Raw genomic sequence first — 23,146 nt, 5'->3', positions numbered from 1 at the left:
TAAAAGCGAGGTGTTATTGACAGCCACCTTTTCTGGATGTGTGTTTTTGGCACTATATGTATTTCATTTTCTCTTTTTCTGATATATGTGCTGAAAAATATTCTGAGATTGTTCCTCTTCATGTTTTTTGTAGCTAGGATGCTACGAAAGCTTCGTGTGTCCTGTTTTTGGTGTACAGTGATGTGTCTGGATGGGTGGCTAAGTCAATGGCAAGGTAATTGAACTGTGCTAAGTGCTCGGCCGTGTATCCTCCTGGCCTCTCCCCTTTCAGGGTAGAGTTACTGTTTGCAGCGACACATTGCAGTGTCCGTGCCTGGGCAGCCTGAATCAGTTTGCCTGTTGCCTGGCTGTCTTGGGCTCGATTTTTGTCTGATTCCACTCCCTCCCTCAGTGCATTTTATATCTTAAATTTCACAGTGAGTGATCTGTTTGTCTGCTGTAGGGCAGGTTAATGGTATCTAATTACTCGAAATGAGATTCTTCCCATCACATGGCATGAATTAGAGAGTCATGGAACTAACAAATGAGCAGATTTTTAAAACACAATTAGGACATGTGTATTTTGTAGAATGTACGTTCGTTTTTAGTCTTAACAATAGCTGGTTAGGCTTATACTTAATATTTGAAAGCATTTCCCAGTCTCATTAGGAGGTTACAGGCATGAGCTTTTCATATAATAAGACGATCTGTGGTGTATTCAGTGTTTGATGTTTCTAATTCAGAGTTTACAGGATGTGGAGTGGTAGATTTCCAGAGGGTGTAGTCTGTTTTGTGACACTGTTATGCTGACTTGCACAAATGGTTAGTTTTTGTTACATTTGGAAATGAATTAATGTTTAGGAACAAATGTGATGACTTTCCTGGGGTTGCATTCTGAACACCTAGGTCGATAGGAAAGTGGCTTCTCTAGTGTTGAACAGGGCTCTCCCCCAGCGACATGGCTTAACAGGTTAAGCTACCTCCTGCCACACTAGCACCTCATGGATGCTGGTTCCAGTCCTGGCTGCTCTACTTCCAGTCCAGCTCCCTGCTGTTGTGTTTTAGAAAAGCAGCAGAAGATGGCCGAAGTCCTTTGGGCCCCTGCATCCATGTGGGAGACCTGGATGAAGCTCCCGGCTTCTGGCTTCGGACTGGTGCAGCACTGGCTGTTGAAGCCATTTGGGGAGTGAACCAATGGATCGAACATGTCTCTCTGTAACTCTGCCTTTTCAAATAAATAAATCTTTAAAAGGTTTTTTTGTTTTTTTTTTTTTTAAAGAAAGAAAATGGGCCTTCTTCGTTGTAACACAACTTGAATTGGCATCCTTGATAATCATCTTACTTTTAAAATCTTCCTAAAATCAAAAAGTAACAAACTTTGATACTAAGTAAATAAAATAAGGAAACTTGATGTTAAGCTGATTGATTTTCAGGCCAAATAAATGAAGACTTTCTAAGAAAAACTTGAGCTGTGTACAGATAAAGAGGGATTTCCTAAACATTTCCATTGTTGCTTCCAGAATGCCAAATTTCTAGAATGTGGTTACCTAGTTTATCTCAAAAGAACTGCCTCACCCATGTTAGAATATTAAGTTAAAAAATCATTAATGTTTTAAGCAATGGTTTTGATGTTCCTTGGAAAGTTATATATTTAAACATCAGTTTTATTAGTTAGACTGTATTTTATATATTTGTGTCAAAACTCCAAATAACTGACTTAAAACTTACTGACTAATATTTAGGGATAGGAAACTAGTGACTTATTTCTGCGTTATTCTTTGGAATATATTTGGGATCAAAATCAACTTTGAAGATTGCCTTTTTTTTTTTTTTTTTTTTTTGGCTTTGGTATTTTATTGCTGCTTTGGAGAGTTAAAACTGGTCCCCAAAGCAGGAATCTGAATGGAGAGAGATTGTTGAATTCCAGATTTAAGCAGGTGAGGACCCCATGACCACTGGAGGTGGAAGGGTGATCACGGATTACTCAGTACTTCATCCAGTACCCATGATTTGTTTTCCTTTTATTGGCCAAACCGTGTGATAGATGCTGGGAATGCAGAGAGATAGTCCTTGCTCTCAAGGATGTAGCCTTGACGGGGAGAGAGGGAGAGAGGGAGAGAGGGAGAGAGGAAGAGAGAAGCAGTTTCCAGTGAACTAGATCTATTGTTAAGAGCAAGCTCAGAGAACAATAGAGGATAGCCGCTGAAACTTAAAGTATGAGCATGACACATGGCCTAAGTCCAAGATGGAAGAGGAGGAGAAACAGAGGCCCTGGACACTGTTTGGTAAAGGGGAAACTTCATTCTTCCCCAAGGATGGTTTACCAGTGAACAGTTGCAATCTGTTGTAGTTGTACAGGGTAGCCAATATTTATGGTTGCATAATGTCAATGCACTAAGCTGTCTATATTAGTCCATTTTCTGCTACTATAAAAAAGGAGTTGAGGCCTGATAGGTTGTAAGGCAAGCTCGGGGAAACTTGTAAACATGACCGTATTGGTCTGCTGTGCTGCTCTAACAAAGCACCACAGACCTAGACCAGGGTGCCTGAGCGTGGAGGTCTGGGAAGGGCTCTCTTCCTGACCTGCGGCGGCCACCTTCTTGCTGTGTCCTGTGGTGAGAGAGACTTCATCTCTCTGGTCTCTGTTCTTAGAAGGACCCTAATTCCGTTCAGTTTACCTCCCAAAGACCTGATCTCCAAATACTGTCCCTTTGGGGGTTAATTTTGATTTGAGAGAAGGCATTTGGTGTAGCAGTTGGGGTACCAGTGAGGCATCTGCATCCTGAATCGAGCGCCTTGGTTCAGGCGCTGGCTCTGGCCGCTGACTCCAGCTTCCTGTGAGTGGAGGCTGTGGAAGGCAGCAGGTGATGCCTCATGTTAGTTAGGGTACTGTCACGCGTGTGGGAGACCTGGATTGAGCTCCTGCCTCCTGGCTTTGACCTGGCTCAGCCCTGGCTGTTGCTGGCATTTTGGGGAGTGAGCCAGTAGATGAGAGGTCTCTGTCTGTATGCCTCTCAAATAAAAAATAAAAATTAGAATTTCAGATGTTTTGAATATCAGGCAACTTTAAGCATTTATCAATTATCTGTTTTGTAAAAACTCTTCAAATATGATTGTGTTCTATGAATTTTATGAATCAGGTGATTAATAAATGGTAATGTGAATTTTTTGTGTGTGATTTTACTCATTTTTTTAAAAGCTTGTACAATTGCTATTCTCTTGAGCTTTTGTAGTCTACATTCAGAGGACGACATCTTTTTACATAAGGGTGAATCTCCTTGGATGACAAGACGTTCTGGAGGCTGCCTTCCTCTGCTGGGTTCCGTCGCTCTGGACAGCACCTCTTACCCACTTCCAGTGCTGCCATTCAAGGGCCGTCCTTGGCCGCAGTTTGTCTGTGAGTGTAATGCTTGGCTCCGGCCCTGGGTGCTGTTCTAGGAATACTTGTCACTGTGTGTGTGTCTGTTTTCCTGAGTGTAAGTCGTACTCATCGCTGTTCATTCTGCAGAGTGGCCTCTTACTCTCTGAGTTGGGGTTGGTAGGTTTTTTCATCTTGGCTCTCACAGTTCCATGGAAGGGCACAGGGCTATCTCATTTGATACAATGTAATAAGAGGGGTAACTGAATTGTACAAGTTTCAGATGTTTGTAAGAATGCTTGTAATACTTTATCCAATTTTTAGGCTGTCTGATATATTTTCTTTGCATTTTTTGAAACAAAAACATAGTGGTCACAAAATACTTAATGTATTATAATTTATCATAATTTACCTCGCTATGCTATTGAACATTTAAGATTATTTCAGTTTTTTTTTTTAAATAAAATCATAGTTGATGTCTTTGGACAATTATCTTTGTATTGTCAAGTATTTTCTTAGGGCAGATTTAGGATAGTAGTATTATTTATTGGATACAATGGCAAGAACATTTCTCTAATCTTGATACAGTCTGGTTACATTGCTTTCTAGAGGAATTGTGACCACTTGGCCTGCACACCAGCATTGTGCGTGTGAGATAGCGCTTTATGCGTGTGAGATAGGGCTTTATTTCCTATACCATTATTAATATTAGAAATTTGTAAATTTGTATTTTCATTTCATTTGAAAGATGCAGAAAGATCTTGAGATCTTCCCTCTTTTCGCTCACTCCCCAAATATCTACAATAAGCAAGGGCTAAGTCAGGTCAAAGCGAGATTGGCATTTAATTTGCTTATTTTGAGGACTTATTTTCTCCTTTTCGGTGAACTTTCCAAGCTAAGTTGATCTTAGTAAATTGGCTGTCATTGCTAAAGCAACGTTTCTCTTTGACAATTTTTTTTGGAAGATTTTGATTTTAAATTTATTTGAAAGTTAGAGTTACAGAAAGATGAGAAACAGAGCGAGTGAGTGAGAGAGATCTTCCACCTGCTGGTTCACTTCCCAATTGGCCACAATGCTGTGGCTGGGCCAGGCTGAAACTAGGAGCCTGGAGCTTCTGCCTGGTCTCCCACGTGGGTACAGGAGTTGAAGCACTTGGGCCATCTTCTATTGCTTTCCCACGCACAATAGCAGGGAGCTGGATCAGTAGTGGAACAGCCAGGTCTCGAACCAGCGGCCCATATGGGATGCCGGCATCACTGGCGGAGGTTTAACCTGCCACACCACAATGCCAGCCCCCTCTTTAACAAATTTTTTAATAATAAGAACCATTTTAAAATTGGGGTGTCAAGGAAGCAAGAAAAACTTCATCCAGAGGGAATGAAAGGGTTACTTTTATAGTGTCCACATCTAGATTAATGTTATTCAGAGAAAAACATATTGAATGAATTAAGTTTTCAAGTCACTACAGTTATCTTTTCAAAATCTTCCCAGTGTTATTTGGAGTTTTAAAGTGTAATAGCTGTACTGGATTTTGCAATAGTGCAGTCAAATGCAGTCAGCTTTGATGTACAAAAGTGCTTAAACTGGAATTCTAGATAAGTTGGGTTGTAATCCAAGCATGTTTTGAGTATAAAATTGGCTTCTATAAAGTTTGTTATGAGTAGAAGCGAACCTTTCTAAAGAAAATAACAAAATTGAGAAAATCCAGGATTTTTTTTACAAAGATTTTTATTTTTATTTATTTGAAAGAAAGAGAGAGAAATGTCTTCTGCTTGTTTACTTCCCCAAATGGCTGCTATGGCCGAAGTGAAGCCAGGAGCCAGGAGCTTCTTCCAGGTCTCCCAGGTGGGTGCAGGGGCCCAAGGACTTGGACCATCCTCTGCTGCTTTTCCAGGCACATTAGTAGGGAGCTGCATCAGAAGTGGAGCAGCCGGGATTGGAACTGGCGCCCATATGGGATGCTGGTGCTGCAGTCTAGGGCATTACCCGCAACTGCATATCACTGGCCCCAGGATTTTATTCTTTTTATAAAAATTTCAGGGCTGGTGGTATGGCGTAGTGGGTAAAGCCGCTGCCTGAGATGCTGGCATCCCATATGGGTGCTGGTTCAGAGTTCAGAGTTCAGGCTGCTCCACTTCCAATCCAGCTCCCTGCAAATGCATCTGTGAAAGCAGTGGAAGATGACTCAATTGTCTGGGGCCCTGCACCCACGTGGGAGACCTGGAAGAAGCTCCTGGCACCTGGCTTCACTCCAGCCATAGCAGCCATTTGGGGAAGCAAAGCAGATAGAAGACCTTTTTCTCTCTCTGCCTCTGTAACTCTGCCTTTCAAATAAATAAATAAATCTTAAAAAAAAAATTCAGATCACAGTGTGTTTGTGATTTTCAACAATAACTTCCAAAGTTCCTTTCTATACTTTAGTGGTGCAGACAGATCCACTTAAAGAAATCGAGTGAAATTTCCAGTCAAGATGACCAGCAGCAGGATTCTCTATAGCTTTTCTCTTTTCTCGGGCTTAAATCTATTTTAGTGCCTCTCAATCAAGTGAAGTGAAATTAAATATTTGAATCATGTATCTGTTGCCTTCTAAAACAGTCTGGTTTTCTGTTGGCTGCAGTCAATTTTGTATTTTAGTGATGCTAATGTTATGGAATGTTTTTTTCGTCTTAAAGCCTCCTAGTAGTGAATCACTTTGTTGTGCTAGGAGTCCTCTAGATCACTTAACAGAGTGCAATTGGTTTTTGTTAATGACTGCATTGTCCTTTGCTCTCATTCATGACATCCAGCTTTTTTCATGAACTTTGCTCATTCATTAGTAAATAATCTAGCAGTAGCAGCAGGAGGCAGCCAACATCTATGCAGGGATCAGATATTTCAATATGTACCTAAGCATATTTCCTTTATCTTGTGTTTGGGCAAATAGTTACCAGTGCTTAGCATATGCTCAAGGAGATTAAAATGTGTCTTTTTCCTCTTGGTGTAAGTGGTGCTAGAAGGTGGTTATTTTGGACAGATGTGTTTCTCTTTGCTATGCATTGGGGCACTGCATCCATGAAGGTATCAGTGATGGGACATGTTCACTGCCGTCTTCTGTGTACTCATTTTTTAAGAGTTAAGAGTAGCCGATGTCACTTTGACAGATGTATTCAAATGTAGCACATTTTGTAATTACTGGCTCATGGTGATATTTTAATACTGCATGCACATGTTTCATTTCTTCTTTTACTACAGTCTTATTTAATCCATCTAGTTGCAGCTGTTGCATTATTTTGTTGAAGCAGGCTTAGGAATCCAGAGGCCTGCCTTCTTTCTTGCTCTTTCCAGTGTGCAGTGTTAGGGTGCACAGCTGGTACTTTCACTGTAGTTTCTTGATGTGTTTTCTAAAGCCGGGGCTGTCTCTGAAACTTCGCTATGCCACTGCTCTGCAGGTGAACAGGCAGTACTATAATACTGGGTTTGGTTGCTGGCGTATTTAGAGAATTGACCAAACAATAAAGATGAAAGTCAGCATACTTGTTTTTGTTTTCTTAAGATTTATTTTATTTATTTAAAAGCGTTAACAGAGAGAGGTAGAGACAGAGAGCGAGTGAGAGCAAGAGAGCGAAAGGGAGAGGTCTTTCATCCTCTGCTTCACTCCCTAAATGGCCGCAGTGGAGCTGTTTCGAAGCTAGCAGCCAGGAGCTTCTTCTGGTCTCCCAGGTCGGTGCAGGGGCCAAGGACTTAGGCTTTCCCAGGCAGATTAGCAGGGAGCTGGATCAGAAGTGGAGCAGCTGGGACTCGATCAGGTGCCCATATGGGATGTCAGTGCTGTAGGCCAGGGCTTTAACCCGCTGTCCCACAGCACAGGCCCCCAACACATTTGTCCATTTACTACAAGCTTGGTAACAGTTCTTATGTTACAACATGGCAATTATTTTTAATGTTTTCTTTAAGTGCTCATGTGTCTTGTATTGAAACTTCAGATTTTATTTGAAAGAAAACTCACTTTTTTTTTTTTAAGGAAAGGATTTATTGGGGGGGGGGACCCGACAGACCGGAGAGAAGGGGCGAAGAAGGAAAAGGTGGAGAAGAAGAGCATGAGAGAGAGATCAAGAAGGAAGAGAGGTCAAGGGACAGAGAGAGGAGGAGGAGAGCGAGCCACGTGTTCAGGAACAGATCCTGTTAAACCTTTGCTGGGAGAAAGAAAACTTTCTGATTGGTTTCCTCTTTAGTGGTCATATATATCCACATTACGAAGATGACAACATTGTGTTCTCCCTTTACTTAGTTTGTTAGTTTTTTTCAATATGACAAAATAAGAGTTTACAGTTGTGAAATTTCAACGTTTTTTCATCATTCAGTAATTGCTGTTTCAGAAGGTACAGGAAAGCATGAGTTGAAAACAGGTTAAACTGACACAATGTCATTATTAATTTGGCTGATAATCTTAATCATTCCTTGTGGTTTACATTTAAAATTGAGTTTTAAGCTAAAATGCTTTTCTCCCATTGTGGTTCTTAAAATTATTGTTGTTATTATATTTGTTTTGAGTTATATGCTTTTTCCAGGAATTACTTTTTCAGTTTTCATTATTTTGAGATAATGTTTTACTTTAAATGACCCTTTTGAAAATGAAGCATTCTAGAAGCAATAAAATCCGTCATTTACCTCATGGAAGGCTAATGAGTGGCCACGCTCTGTGCAGCTACTGTGCTCTATAATCGGATTTTTCAAAATAAAAGTAGTCAACCTATGGATAATCACTTTTCAGATGTTACTTTGCAATTACTTGGTGGTCTAGAAATGGAAATAAGAGTTCCAAAGAGAGGACAATTAATTTCCATTTATCTCTTTCCTGTCTTTTTGCTATTACTCATCTTTAACCTTTGTATTATAGCTATTTCTTGGTTTTACTGCTCACTGATGAATTGCCTCCAATTGCAAATATTAAAGTAAGAATAATTTAGGGGAACGGGGATTAAAATCTGTTTATTGACCATCTCTAGGGTAGATACGCTGGCATTTCTTTCTGTGAAAGTCAGTAGGAGTAAAGAGACAAATTGCCTGAAATGCCAGTGACTGTTGCCAAGTGATGTGCTGACAGCTGGACTCGACAGTGATTGCTGGAAACTGGTCGTTGCAACCACCCCTCTCACCGCCCGTGCCCTGCTGCCGGTCCTCTAAACTACAGGCGTCCTGGGAGGAATGTCTGTTCCCTATTTGAAGACAACTTGAGTGTTCACTAGTTTTTTCAGACAGAATGTCAATAATGTCTGAACTTTTTTAGCCTTAGTAATTGAGGTTCTCCTTTCAAAAATCTGGTTCTTTAGCCTTCATGCGGTTTGAAAATCTCTCTTGAGAACAAGCCACATAGCCCTTTTAGATCCTCTTGCTCTGCTTGAATAGCAGCACATGTAGAATTCACATTTGAGGCTCAGGGCCTCAGACATGACAATAGGGCATTGATCAGGTTGGCTATATGTTTGGCACTTGTCAGTTCTTTTGTCTGTTTATTGTCGGGCTTTCAGCACCTTTTCTCTCCATTTCAAAAGAGCTTTGTATACCTCCTGCCTTCATGTGTAATCTTACAGGGCAACTTTCTGCTCTTTGTTCATCCCCTCAGTCATCACAGAAGTGGAATCCGCTGTAAGACTCATTTATAGAACCATGTATGGATTCTTTTGGTTGTTTCCATTCATTGCAGACTTCTAAAAAATAGTAAAAGGAAGATTTCTTTGGATTTTTCTTTATGGTGTTTGAATTTAGAGATGTGTAGCTCCCATAAGGAAAAATACGTGAAGGTGACTTTTTTTAATGATTTATTTTCATTTTTATTCTAGCTCAAGCTTAAATATAGATAGGATAGTACACTTAACACTGTCAACTACAGATAGTAGGGTGTGAGTAGAGTATGTTATGGGGTTTATTTTAATATTCCTAAAGATATCTTTAAATGCTTCATGATGATTAAAATAGATGTGTTCTCATTTATCTCAACATTTCATATTTTTCCTTCTTGTTCTTTCCCTTCAGTGTTTCATTGATGCCATCTTTCTATTTTGATTTTCTATTTTGTATTTCACTATGCTATGGATCCTTGAGCAACTTTAAAACAATGGGTGAACTAGTTCTTTATAAGAGATGAATTGTTTATTACCATAATATCATGAAAATCTGTTTCCAATAAGTGAATTTCCATGTTGACAGGGACACTGTGAACTGGTTTTAGATAACAGACCTGTTAAAATGCAAGTCCAAAGTGAATTGTATGAAATCTGAGGAAGACAGGTCCTTTTTTTGTTTTCTTTTAAGATTTTATTTATTTATCTGAGAAGTAGAGTTATAGACAGTGAGAGGGAGAGACAGAGAGAAAGGTCTTCCATCCACTGATTCACTTCCCAAATGGCCATAATGGCTGGAGCTGCCCCCATCCAAAGCCAGGAGCCAGGAGCTTCTTCCAGGTCTCCCACACAGGTGCAGGGGCTCAAGGGTGTGGGCTATCTTCCACTGCTTTCCCAGGCTACAGCAGAGAGCTGGATCAGAAGAAGAGCAGCCTGGACTAGAACCCATGGCCACATGGGATGCTGGCTCTGCAGGTGGAGGATTAACCTGCACCACAGCGCCGGCTCCAAGAACAGATTCTTGTCATCCAGAAGTACCTTCCAGAATACTAGAAAAGCTCAACTTTCTTTAGGGAATGCAAATTATTTGTCCAGAATCTAGAACTGCTAGAATACTCTCAGGAGAGTTGGAGGGAGAATGGAAGCCCAATGCAGTTATAAATGTACCGTTATATACCAGTACTTACTCCACCAAGGATAGGATCTTAACTGTGAGAAGAGATATTCTTTGTTTTTTGACCCCTGCAATATGGATGAGTTTTGTCTTTATCTTGAACAGCCCGGACCTCTGCCTTTCCCTTCTATCATTTGCTTGTTTCTAATCCTGGAACACAATTTCCTTATTTATATAAGAGTGTTTGGGAATGGTCTGTTAAGTGAAACAGGTAACAAATGTTCAAAATTTCACTTTTGTTTTTAGGTCATTAAACTTAAATTAGCCCTGTTTGAGTTTTAGAAATTTGCTGATTATTTGAATGACATAATTGTTGAGGGTTCCCTTTTTTATGAATAATACATAGTGTTGAATTCTGTGGGTTTATTTCGCATCTTACATCCTTCCCACTCCCCTTCAAAATTTGTCCCCTCCCTTTTTTTTTTTTTTTAATTTGAGAGGTAGAGACAGACAGACCTCTCACCTGCTGTTTCACTTCCCAGTGCCTGCAACAGCAGAGACTGAGCTTAACTGAAACCGAGAGCTGGGAACCAAATCCAGATCCCATGTGGGTGGGAGGGATCCAGACACTTGAGTTGTCATCTCGTGCTTCTGAGGGTGCGCATTAGCAAAAAGTTGGAATTGGGGCAGGCTTGAACCCAAGAAATCTGATATGGGATACCAGTGTCCCAAGCTGTGTCTTTTTTTTTTTTTTTTTAATATTTATTTATTTGAAAGACAGTTGCAGAGAGAGGTAGAAACAGGGAGAGGTCTTCCATCTGCTGGTTCACTCCCTAAGTGGCTGCAATAGCTGGAGCTGGGCCAATCCCAAGTCAGGAGCTTCTTCTGGGTCTTCCACGTGATACAGTGGCTCAAGGACTTGGGCCATCCTCCACTGCTTCGCCAGGTGCATTAGCAAGGAGCTGGATCAGATGTGGAGCAGCTGGAACTTGAACTGTGCCCATACAGGATGCTGGCCTCAAAGGTGGCGGCTTTACCCGCTACACCACAGCGCCGGCGCCCTGTTTTTAATTTTTTAAAAAAAATTGTTTCATACCTTCTGAATAATCTGGATGATAGTAAAACATCGGAAATTAAATAGCAATCCTGTTTCAATATACTTTTATCACACAAAATGACATTTTAATAAATGCTATTTTAAGGGTGGTCATTCTGTTTTGTAAATACACATTTATAAAAGTTTTTATGTCAGTCTTTGGGATTGTTATGTAAATAATAAATTCAGCATCATTATTCTTCTGACTTTATAATTAGCTCTCATTTTGAAGCTGGAAAATAGAAGGTTGACTTTTCAGATATATTCTAGCTTCAGTTTAAGTACTAACAGTATCCAACTTTTTAAAAACTACTATTTACCTGTTCCTTCATTGCCCAATAGTTTGCTTTTTGTGTGTTTTTTTGTACGTAAGTATACTAGTGTTTGTCTCACTCTAAAAATAAATGGAAGTCCTGCACTGTGTTTATGAAGGGTTTTAATAACTTGGGGAAAGCATGCATTATCACATGAAGCGTCCAAAAGAAGGGGACAATTGTGTATTCATAGGGAGAAGACTAAAAGGGAATATAAATACCAAACTGTTGCAGAGGTCGGCTTTGGCTAGTGAAATCATGGATTTTCCCCCCTTTCTATTTTTTCAACTTTCTAAATTTACCACAGTGGTCATCTGTAATCTTTTTCACTAAAGGGGAAAGTGCGGACAGCGATAATGTAGGCACTGTTGTAAAATAGAAACGTTTCAGGAGGAAGAAACAGTAAACAGCCCATGGGACAGGGCCGTCTTGCGACTTGTCTGTCTCGTCTCCTGCCTGGGACAACTCCAGGCTCCCTCCGGCCGGAGCAGCCTGGCCTCCCCAGTGTGCCCATGGTCCCGAATGCCTTCTTGGGAACGGTGCTGCTGCTCTGCCTCCTGGGTGGGTTTGCTTTGCCCTGGGTGGGTTTCTGCATTTCTGTTTTTCACTGTGGATGACCTGCCTTCCCTGCTAAATCCCCTCACGTGGATGGAGCGTCTGCCTTTCTCACCTTTGAACACTGCTTAGTCTACGGCCATACCACCCTGAACGCGCCCGATCTCGTCTGAACACTGCTTAATGCTTTTGTAAGGTTTTTTAAAGTTTATGACCTCCTACCTCCATAGCATGAATGCTTTAGGCACAGGAAATTTTCCTTTTTTGTAAGTAAAAACACTTTGGACTTCACATGTCAACATTCTGTTCATCTTATTTCCTGCATTTCATTTCCTATGTGATCTGCTATGACAGTTTTAGATTTATTTATTTGAAAGTCAGTTACAGAGAGAGAGTGGGAGAGACAAATCTTCCATTTGTTTGTGTGAAATTTTTATTTCTGAAAGTACAGGTTATGATCGTGGTCTCCGAAACCAGACTCCTTACTCAGCATTTAATAGCTAGACTGTGCCATAGTTTCCACATCCCATAGGGCTGTTAATAGAATTAAATTGGCTAACATTGGTCCAGTGTATTAATAAGGGCTTAACGTTTTTCCTTCCTTCCTTCTTGTCTTTTCTTTTTTTCTATTCTTTTTCCTTGAAAGTGTTACAGAGAGAGATGGAGAGAGAATTATCTTCCATCCTTTGGTTCACTCTCTAGATGGCCACAGCTGACAGGCGGAATTCAAGAGCCAGGAGCTTCATCCAGGTCTCTCATGTGGGTGCCGGGGACCTAAGTAAGTAGTAGGGCCATCTTTAGCTGGTTTTCCCAGGTTACTAGCGGGGAGCTGGATCAAAAGTGGAGCAGCCAGAACTCGAACTGGTGTCCTTATGAGATGCCAGCATCCCAGGTGGTGACCTAACCTACTGTCCACAAAGCCAGCCCCTAAGGTTTTTCTTTAGTTAGTATTTGCCAATTTCAGGTGTCTCCCTCTCCCTTCCTTCCCCCGGCCCCACCTCCTGCCCCATTTCCCATGTGTATTTTCCCTCCCCTGTTTAATTATAAACTTCTTGATAGCAAGGATCTGCCAGGAAATCCTCACCAAAGCTGATTCCATTATTCTGTTATAATGCAGACCATTATCTCTGATTCTGGGACTAAGATAAAGATCTAGCTGTCAGTGTTTAGGACAACCTTAAAATGCTTTAATGAGGAGATGAAAATCACTGATAACAGCTTGTGGTTTATATGTTGGATCTTACAGCTTTGTATTTTACATGGGAGTAAAAACTTTTCCCAAGTGGATGAATACTTTGGTATAAAGGTTGATATTTTTTTAAAAAAAGATTCATTCCAAGGAGCTGTAAGTAGAAATGATAATCTGATCATAAATGAGAATGTGAAAAATACTTAACATGTTAGTGTTCTTCAAAGCAAAACATTTTTTTTCCAGTTATCTTACCAATACTTGAAGGTCTTGAATTCCAGAAGTTTAAATGGAAAGGCCTTAATGAAATCTGGCCACTGATTTACTCCCAAATGGCTTGTAACGGTAGAGACCCTCCACCCTACATGGGTGGCAGGGAGTGAAGTACTGGGGTCACTGTGCCCTCCCTGCCCACAGGGTGCCTCTAGCAGGAAGCAGGACCAGAAGCAGAGGTGGAGGCAGGACATACAAACTTTTATTTTTATTTTAAGAAATTTTTCTCTTTGTCAGCTTTGCCAAATAATTTCATTGAGCACTCCCACTCACTATTGAGATCTAGCATTTAATTCTTGCTCAGAAGGCTTTATTACTCATCATTTGCTCTATCCTTTCAATGGTTTTGAGATTTTTAAAGAAAACTCCGGGGAAGGTATTATGGCACGGCAGGTTAAGCTGCTGCTTCGGATGCCTGCGTCTCACATCAGAGCACTGGTTCCAGTCCCTGGCAGCTCCACTTTCAAGCCAGCTCCCTGTCTGTGTACCTGGGAGGGAGCAGATGATGGCCCATTTACCTGCCAGTTATGCAGGAGACGAGGATGGAGTTCCTGCCTCCTGGCTTGGTCTGTCTCAGCCCTGGCTGTGCTGTCATTTGAAGAGTGAACCAGTGAATAGAAGATCTCTCCATCTGTCTTTCTTTCACACTGTCTTTTAATATTTATTATTTGAGATTGAATTTTGTTATTTGAAATTGGAATGTTATATCAAATTTATTAAAATTTTATTTTTATTAAAATTTTTATTGAGTTGCTGATTCAAAGAAGAGATGTAAATTCCATTAGCGTACATATGCCAGTTTGTACTGAATGGCTGAGATCATAGAACTCTTGACTTTCATTCTTGTATTTTCATTGTAGTTTGTGACCTTTTTTCCATATGTATTGAAGTATATATACTAAACTGTATGTATTTAAAACACAGATAAATTTTTCTCTACTCCCTTCTCCAGGTGACAACTGATCAGTTTTCTGCACCTTAACTTAGTTTCCATTTTCTAGAATTTTCACAAAAATTGTAGACAATATACTCTAAAAAAAAACTTGTTTCCTTCATCTAGCATAGTAATTTTTGAAATTCATGCATATTGTTGTGTTATACTAATAGTTGGTTCCTTTTTATTGATGAATAGTGTTTCATTATATGGATAGATCGCAGGCCTTTTTTTTTTTTTCTCTTTTTAAAAAAATCCATCAGTTGATTGACGTGAATTTTGGTTTTTGGAATCTTAAAATTAAGCTTGGTATGAACATTCGTGTAGAAATCTTTGTGTGGTCGCAAATTTTCATTTCTCTTAGCTAAATACCTGGAAGTAGCCTGGCTGGGAACAATGATGGCTGTCTAGTCTACCTTTTCATGAGAACAGTGCTTTCTGAAATTGTACTGTTTCACACTCCCACTAGCCGGGTAGGAGTCCAGCTGCTCCGAAACCTTGCCAGACAAGGTTTGGCTGGTCTTTCCCATGCTGGCCATTCTAATGGAAGGAAATACAATGGCCTGTCATTCAGCCTTCAGTTTCATTTCCCTGCTGGTTAATGATATGGAACATCTGTTCTTGGGCTTATTGGCCATTTCTGTGATTTATTTTAGCCACTTTCTCACTTGAGTTGTCTTATTTTTAAGTGGTAAGCGTTCTTTATGTATTCTGGGTATAAATTTTTTTCCTGTTTGATGTTTGTGTCACAAATTTTCTCTCCCTGTGTGGCTTTTTTGTTTTCTTTGTGGTATTTTTTAAAGAGCTACTTTTTTTTTTTTTTTTTGGACAGGCAGAGTAGACAGTGAGAGAGAGAGACAGAGAGAAAGAGAAAGGTCTTCCTTTTGCCGTTGGTTCACCCTCCAATGGCCGCCGTGGCCGGTGCACCGCGCTGATCCAAAGGCAGGAGCCAGGTGCTTCCTCCTGGTTTCCCATGGGGTGCAGGGCCCAAGCACTTGGGCCATCCTCCACTGCACTCCCTGGCCACAGCAGAGAGCTGGCCTGGAAGAGGAGCAACTGGGACAGAATCTGGCACCCCGACCGGGACTAGAACCCGGTGTGCCGGTGCCACAAGGCAGAGGATTAGCCTATTGAGCCACGGTGCCAGCCAAAGAGCTACATTTTGATAATGCTCAATTTACTAGTTTTTTTTCTTTAAACCATGCTCCTTTGAGATTTGAGAAATTGCCTAGCCCAAGGTCATGAAGATAGTTTCCCATGGTTTAGAATTCTTATGTACAGCTTATATTATGGCTTTACATTGTGTCTGTGACCCATTTTAATCTTTGTGTAGTGTGGAGCGGTCAGTGTTCCTTCTTGTTATATGGATATTAGTTGATACGGCTTTTTTTTTTTTTTTAAAGATTTATTTATTTTTTTGACAGAGTTACAGGGTGGTGGGGGAAAGAGGGAGGGAGGGAGGGGGAGAGAGCACTCGCATCTCTTTAATTTGCTGGTTCACTCCCCAGGTGGCCACAACAGCCAAGGCTGAACCAGGAATCCAGAACTTCTTTCAAATCTCCCACGTGGGAGCTTGGGCCATCTTCTATTGCTTTTCCCAGGCCGTTGTTAGGGACCAGCTCTGTTTGTTAAAAAGACATTTTTTCAGCCGGCACCGCGGCTCACTAGGCTAATCCTCCGCCTTGCGGTCCCGGCACACTGGGTTCTAGTCCTGGTCGGGGCGCCGGATTCTGTCCCGGGTTGCCCCTCTTCCAGGCCAGCTCTCTGCTGTGGCCGGGGAGTGCAGTGGAGGATGGCCCAAGTGCTTGGGCCCTGCACCCCATGGGGAGACCAGGATAAGTACCTGGCTCCTGCCATCGGATCAGCGTGGTGCGCCGGCCATTGGAGGGTGAACCGACAGCAAAGGAAGACCTTTCTCTCTGTCTTTCTCTCTCACTGTCCACTCTGCCTGTCAAAAAAAAAAAAAAAAAAAAAAAAGACATTTTTTCTTCCAATGATTTGCCTTTGCAACTTTGCCCAAAATCAATTGATCAAACACATGTGAGTCTATTTCTGAACTCGTTTTTTCTGTCCGATTGACCGGCCTGTCCAGGACCAAAGGTCTTGACTGCTATTGCTTTATAGTAACCTTGAGATGAGAGAGGTTAAAATCTTCCCAATTTTGGTCTTTTTAAAAATTACTCTGGTTACTCTTGGTTTCTTTGTATTGCATTTTGATTGAGATTTCATTGAATCTACAGCTGCATTTGAGCAGAATTGCCCTTTAACAACATTGAATCTTTCTTTTTTTTGGATTTTATTTATTTTATTTGAGAGGTAGAGTTACAGACAGTGAGAGGGAAAGACAGAGAAAAGTCTTCCCTCTGCTGGTTCACTCCCCAAATGGCCACAACGGACGGAATTGCGCTGATCCGAAGCCAGGAGCCAGGTGCCTCCTCCTGGTCTCCCACGCGCGGCCCATGGACTTAGGCTATCTAGTTAGGTCTTGAATTTTTCTTAGCAATATTTTGTAGTTTTGGTTGTAGTGGCCCTATATATCTAAATGTATTTTTTTTGACAGGCAGAGTTAGACAGTGAGAGAGAGACAGAGATTTAAAGATTTATTTATTTGTTATTTGAAAGGCAGAGTTACAGAGAGGCAAAGGCAGAGGGAGAGAGGTTTTTTCATCTGCTGGTTTACTTCCCAAATGGCCTCAATGGCCAGAGTTGGGCTGGGCCAAAGCCAGGAGCTTCTTCTGGGTCTTCCAAGTGGGTACAGGGACCCAAGGACTTGAGCCATCTTCTACTGCTTTCTCAGGCCACAGCAGAGAGCTGGATTGGAAGTGAAGCAGTCGGGACTCGAACTGGCACCCATATGAGATGCCAGCACTGCAGGTGGCGGCTTTATCTGCTGTGCCAAGTGCCAGCCTCTTGTTAAATGTATTTCTGAGAATTCTACAGGTTTTTTTTTAAAGATTTATTTTATTTATTTGAAAGAGAATTCTACAGTTTTTAATATTGTGAGATTGATTTTAATAAATTAACCTTTTATCCTGCAATTTTGCTAAATTCTCTTGTTAACTAGAGTTGACATTTTCTAGAATCTGTAGGACTTTCTCTCTAAACAACTGCGTCAACTGTATCATCTGTGAGTGAGGAGAATTTTAGTTTTTCTCTTGCAGTCTTTATGCCAGTTTTTTGGCTATTGTTAGTCTTGTCTGATTCCAGTGACTAGAAGCCCCAGAATAGCATTGAATACAAGTGGTGAAAGAGGGTGTCCTCACTCTGCTCCTGGTCTCAGGTTGAGAAATTCAGTTTTTACTCATTAACTACGATGTCATCAGTAGGTTTTTTTTTTTTTTTTCTCATAAATGCTTTATCTGTTTGAAGAGATTTTCTCTTTTTTCTTTAGGATTTGCTTGTTTATTTGAAAGAGTAAGAGAGAGAGAGGTAGGCGGGTGAGTCTTCATTCATGGTTCACTCCCCAAATGGCTGCCGTGGCTGGTTAGGTTCAGGCTGAAGCCAGGAACCTGGAATTCTATCCTGGTCTCGCCTGAAGGTGGCAGGGACCCAAGCACTTGGGCCATCTTATGCTGCCTCTCCAGGTGCATTAGCAGAGACCAGGATCAGACTCAGACCCGTACTCCGTTATGGGATGCCAGTGTTTGAGGTGGTGGCTTAACCTGCTAGGACACAACACCAGACCCTGCTATAGGTCTTAATAAGCAAAATAGTGTTATATTTACACAGATATTTACCATTTCTGGGCTCTTCCTTCCTGAAGATCTAAGTTTCTCTCTAAAATTTTCATTTGATTGTTCTTAGATTAATTTTTCTTTGATGAGAACTTATTTTTCCATTTATTCCATTTGTTTATTACCTTTATGTGATGAAACAGGCAATAAATTCGAAATCTGTAATAATTTCAATTTTTTTTTTCATCTTAGAGTTGGCATTTATAGATTCCAGGGTTTTGTTTTGTTTTCTTTTTGTTTTTTGAGAGTTTGTCAGATTTCCCTACTTCTTGGTATGTCAAATAATTCTGGATTATATCCAGGACATAATGAGTTTCACGTTGTCTGGGTTCTGTGTGCTGTTGTGATTCTCCGTTGGACACTGTTGGTTTGTGTTGGCTGTTATCTGTCCTGGTTACAGTTCCCTCTGCTGTCTGTGGATGGGGGTTCCAGTTCACTTCATTCAATTCCTTCTCAGTTCAGTTTTCAAAAACCCGTGCTGTGCTGTTTGGGACTGTTCTGCCTGTCCACACACAGCTGTGAACCTGAGACCAGTGACGCATCATTCACGGGATTGGCAGTCTCCCGCTCCAGCCCTCTCCTCCATGGTTTCCCCCACACTCTGGCCTCTTAGCTCCTTGGCCACAAACACTGGATTTCTGTAGGAATTTCAGTGTTGTGCTGTTACTTCACTGCATAGTTCCTTGAATGAGACCCACCCCTGGGGCACAGCTGTTAGAGACGAGAGAACAAAAATGGGGGAAAACTTTTGACTCCCTCTAAACTCTGCCTATTTTCCTTTGCTTCTTACTGTTCTCAGGTAGTTCCATTCCCTTTTTGTGTTTTGTCCATAGATTTTAATTTCAGTGAGTAGAACAGAGAGGCAATAGTGGGTTTAAAATGCTGTAGCAGAGCTGGAACTTAAAAATCTTGGCTATATGTTATATAATTTGCACTATATATATATATATATATATACACATAGTGGCTTTTTGCAAATTTTTTTTGAAATTCTAGGTATATGCACAACAAATGTATATAAACAGGAACAAGGGCCAGTGCTGTGGCATAGTAGGTTAAGCCTCTGCCTGTGAGGCGGACATCCATATGGATGCCAGTTCTAGTCCTAGCTGCTCCACTTCTGATCCAGCTCTCTGCTATGGCCCGAGAAAGCAGTGGAAGATGACCCACGTGCTTGGGCCCCTGCACCCATGTTGGAGACCTTGAAGAAGCTCCGGGCTTTGGATCAGCCCAGCTCCAGCCATTGCAGCCATTTGGGGAGTGAACCAGCAGATGGAAGACCTCTCCGTCTTTCTGTCTTAACTCTGCCTCTCAAATAAATAAGTAAATCTTTTAAAAAAAATAAGTAAAAATAGGAACACGATACCTTAAGCCAGGATGTTATCACTGTGGTTGGTCCAGGTAGGTTAGACCTGAGAAAGCAATGGGATTGCAAGTCTTGAGATCTTCACTTCCCTCTGCATTGCTACTTTTATCTGGGGCTCCCTCAGAGTGGAGCAGAACACAGATGTGAATAGCTTCCGTAGAACTGTGGTTAGAAGAAAGGTAAGCAGGAATAGTCCAGCCTCATCCTTAAATCAGAGTTTGGCAGTTGAATTAGTTAAAATGAGCCCAGACGGTACATTTTTCACTTACCCATCAAAGCGATTTAGCTTTATTAGACTGATTGTTACTCATATCCAGTTGAGAACACTGACATGAAAAGAATTGGGCTTTAATTAAGGAAGGGAAGAGAGAAAAGTATTAGTTTAGAGATATTTGACCCAGGCTGGAGGTAGCAGACTAGTGGGTAGTCACGCAACAGAGCTAAAATAAAAGGGAAATGGAGATGCGTGTGTCATTAAGGGCCAAGACACGTTTAGTCTCATGCGGTCCTGGTGGCATGAAGATTCTGAGGGAAGAGATTCCCACCGAGCGGGGAATTGTTTCCCAAGGTGTGGGGTGGGTTGGTGAACAGCGGATACTTTGAGAGCACTGCCAGAAACTGATGATGATTAAATACACTTTGGACCAAAAGAGTTAATGATCCTGATGCCTGGCTGAGATTCTGCTGTCTTTCTTTATGGAAAGACCTTGGTAACAGACTTTACTCCTCGAAATCTCACCCCAAAATCATTTTTATTTATATCTTTTTAATGTTTTATCTTTGCATTTCCAGTTCTTTCTGTGGCCTATTAAGAAGATAATTTTTGCAGACGTTTAGGGAGGTAGAAAATCCATCTGTTTCCTCTGTATTTGCCACTTTGTTGCATGAAATTATACATAACAGTTTCTTAAGCAAAAGTTCTAAAGGAAATAGTAAGAAATCAAACTTGTCTGTGTAGTAAAAGATTAACATGTATATCTGAATTTGGTTTATTATGTACATAAATAGTAAGATAATTAATACTATGAACTTTATCACTATAATGCAGTGTTAAATCAGAAACGTGATTATTTCATTAAGTACTAACAAAAAAGGTTTCAAAAAATTTAACAACCATTCCTTAATAAGAATGTTAAGTAAAATAGCAATAGAGAAGTGGGGTTGGGGCCACGATGTGGCCTCTGCATTACAAAATAAAGCCCTGGATATCCTCATTTCTCACTGTGAAAAAAAAAAATAGCAATAGAGGAAAACTACTGAAACATGGTAAAAACCTGTTTATAAAAATACCACAAATCCACTAAAAGCAGCAAGGATGGCCCAAGTGCTTGGGAGACCAGAAAAAGCTCCTGGCTCCTGGCTTTGGACTACTCGGCTCTGGCCGTGGTGGCCATCTGGGGAGTGAACCAGCAGATGGAAGATCTCTGTGTGTGTGTGTGTGTGTGTGTGTGTGAGTGTGTCCCTGTAACTCTGACTTTCAAATACTTAGACTAAACAGCTTCTTGTTGTCAGTGATTGATCAACTTTCCTCAGTACCTCGGAAAGTATGCAGAGAATGCATGAATTCCTTCATAATTTTATTTTTTAAAAGATTTATTTATGTATTTGAAAGAGTTACAGAGGTAGAATGAGAGGCAGAGAGAAAAGGCAAGAGAGACCTTCCATCCGCTGGTTCACTCCCTAAACAGCCACGATGGTCAGGGCCGGGCCAGGCCGAAGCCAGGAGCTTCCTCTGGGTCTCCCATGTGTGTGGAGGGGCCCACCTTGGGCCATCTTCCAGTGCTTGGATGCATTAGCAGGGAGCTGGATTGGAATGGAGCAGCCATGGCTCAACTGGCACCCACATGGTCTGCCGGTGGCTTAAAGTGCTGTGCTACACCACTGGCCCCCATTGTAACTTTCCTTTGTCAAGTTGTACCCTGGCTGTAGTATCAGTCTTCTGATAATTTAAGACCACATGTCAATGTATTGCTGAGTATACAGAAGTGAAATTTTCATAAACTCAAATGTTGCATTTCTGTTACAGGCGTCGATTAGCAAGGTAAAAGCAACGGAACCATGGCTCAGTTTCCAACACCTTTTGGTGGTAAGTTTTCAAAAATTTCCTCTCTTTAATGTATTTTAAAACATGATATGATGGTAAATTTTCAATGAAAAATGTAAAGAATAATATAATCCTTCTGTAGTTCATCATATAATTTCAATTTTTATCGACTTATGGCCAATATTGTTCCCTTTGGATTCTTCAGAAGCAACTCCCAAGCGTAATATCATTTCCAACAATATTTTATCTTGTATGTCTAAAAGATGTGTGCAGTTCTATAATACTATGATCAAACCTATAACAGTTTATACACCACATGTTGCACCTGTAGAATTCGTGATATATTTCGTTCATGTTAAAATTCTCCTGATAGTCTCAGACATTTCTTATGGTTTGTTTTTCCAATTGGTGTATAAAGAAGCTGCATATATTACAGTTAATTCCTGTGTCTCCGGGTCTCATTTAGTGAACTCTTCTCTCCATGCCTGTGTTTTCTTTACAGCATATTTTTGGGGTCATTTCACTTTTGTTTTGTTTATTTGTTTGATTGGTCATTCTGCATAAATTGTGGGTTGTAGGGATTTTTTTTTAACCATCGTAGAAAATGGTTAAATGGTGTTCTTTTGTACCTGCCAAGTTTGTTTTTTTTTTTTTTTAAACAACTGAGCGTGTGCCCTATTTACAGATCACTCTTGGCAGCTGCAATATAGCTGTTAGTAAGACAGCGAGGAGGCATCCGGCCCTGTCCTGTGACACTGTCTGGCAGGGTTCCTGTGAGCTTCGCAGTCACTAGTTACTCTTTTTTATTTTCTTGTGCTTTTTTTGGTCCCTCTTCTTAGTTACTACACAATTCTTGGTTTTTTGCTTCTCCTCTTGTTTATAGTTCCAGAGTTCCTTCTGAAGCTGCAGGACTCTGGCCCGAGGACAGAGATCATCTCTGACTTGGACACCACTTGGTCTCTGCAGTCTGGCATGGTGCTGGTCACATACAGTGGCTGAGTGGACCCCCACTTGACCTGCCACTGTCGTAGCAGGCCCGGTAGAGAGGGGGCGGTGCCAGGTTTAGACATTCTGCTTTTGTGCGGGCACTTTCATATTTTGTGTAAACATACCTGTTGTATGTTCTCACTTTTTTGAAAGGTGCCTGAACTGTTGGAAGCTTTCCACCTGTGTAATCTGTAATTAGTGAATTTGTTTGAGAAGACCAAGAACTAAAATTAGGAAGTTGTCAGTAGTCAAGGGATGCCCAATTAGTCTAAGAGCCAAAACTGAAGAGCCAAAAATCCCATTCTCCTTAATTGAATGTTAATTTTTAAATGGAATATTCATTTAAAAAACAGTTTTAGTGAAGTATAATTTACACTCTGTAAAATTTACTAGTTTTAACTGTATAAATGATTTTTAGTAAATGAAGAGTAGTGCATCCATCACCACATATTTGAGTATTGGATTTTGAACATCTTTACCACTCTTAGGGGATTTTTCACGGAATAACACATGATTCTAGTTGCAAGGCTAACTTTGTAAGTTTTCTGCCTTTGGCATTTAACGCACCTGATAGTGGTTTTAAGTTAACTTGGTCTGTTGCA

The 23,146-nt window shown here is 40.8% G+C and overlaps 1 protein-coding gene across 14 annotated transcripts in view; it reads left to right on the top strand.

The window, feature by feature from the left end:
• Window positions 1-23,146, top strand: part of ITSN1 (intersectin 1) — a 225,997-nt gene that overhangs the window by 37,980 nt on the left and 164,871 nt on the right. For all 14 annotated transcript variants that reach the window (XR_016233033.1, XR_007914559.3, XR_011387720.2 and 11 more), the window contains exon 2: window positions 21,540-21,599. Coding sequence is in view for 10 of the 14 variants with exons in the window: in XM_051833603.3 (XP_051689563.1) it covers window positions 21,572-21,599 (28 nt within the window). In the remaining 4 variants the exon portion in view is untranslated. The remainder of the gene's footprint in view (window positions 1-21,539; window positions 21,600-23,146) is intronic.

The sequence above is a fragment of the Oryctolagus cuniculus genome, chromosome 4, assembly GCF_051225735.1.
Source record: "Oryctolagus cuniculus isolate XC-2025 breed Fujian yellow rabbit chromosome 4, ASM5122573v1, whole genome shotgun sequence".
In the NCBI taxonomy this organism is placed as follows: domain Eukaryota; kingdom Metazoa; phylum Chordata; class Mammalia; order Lagomorpha; family Leporidae; genus Oryctolagus; species Oryctolagus cuniculus.
The sequence above is the reverse complement of the archived record's forward strand: the minus strand, read 5'-3'. Positions and strand labels throughout refer to the sequence as shown.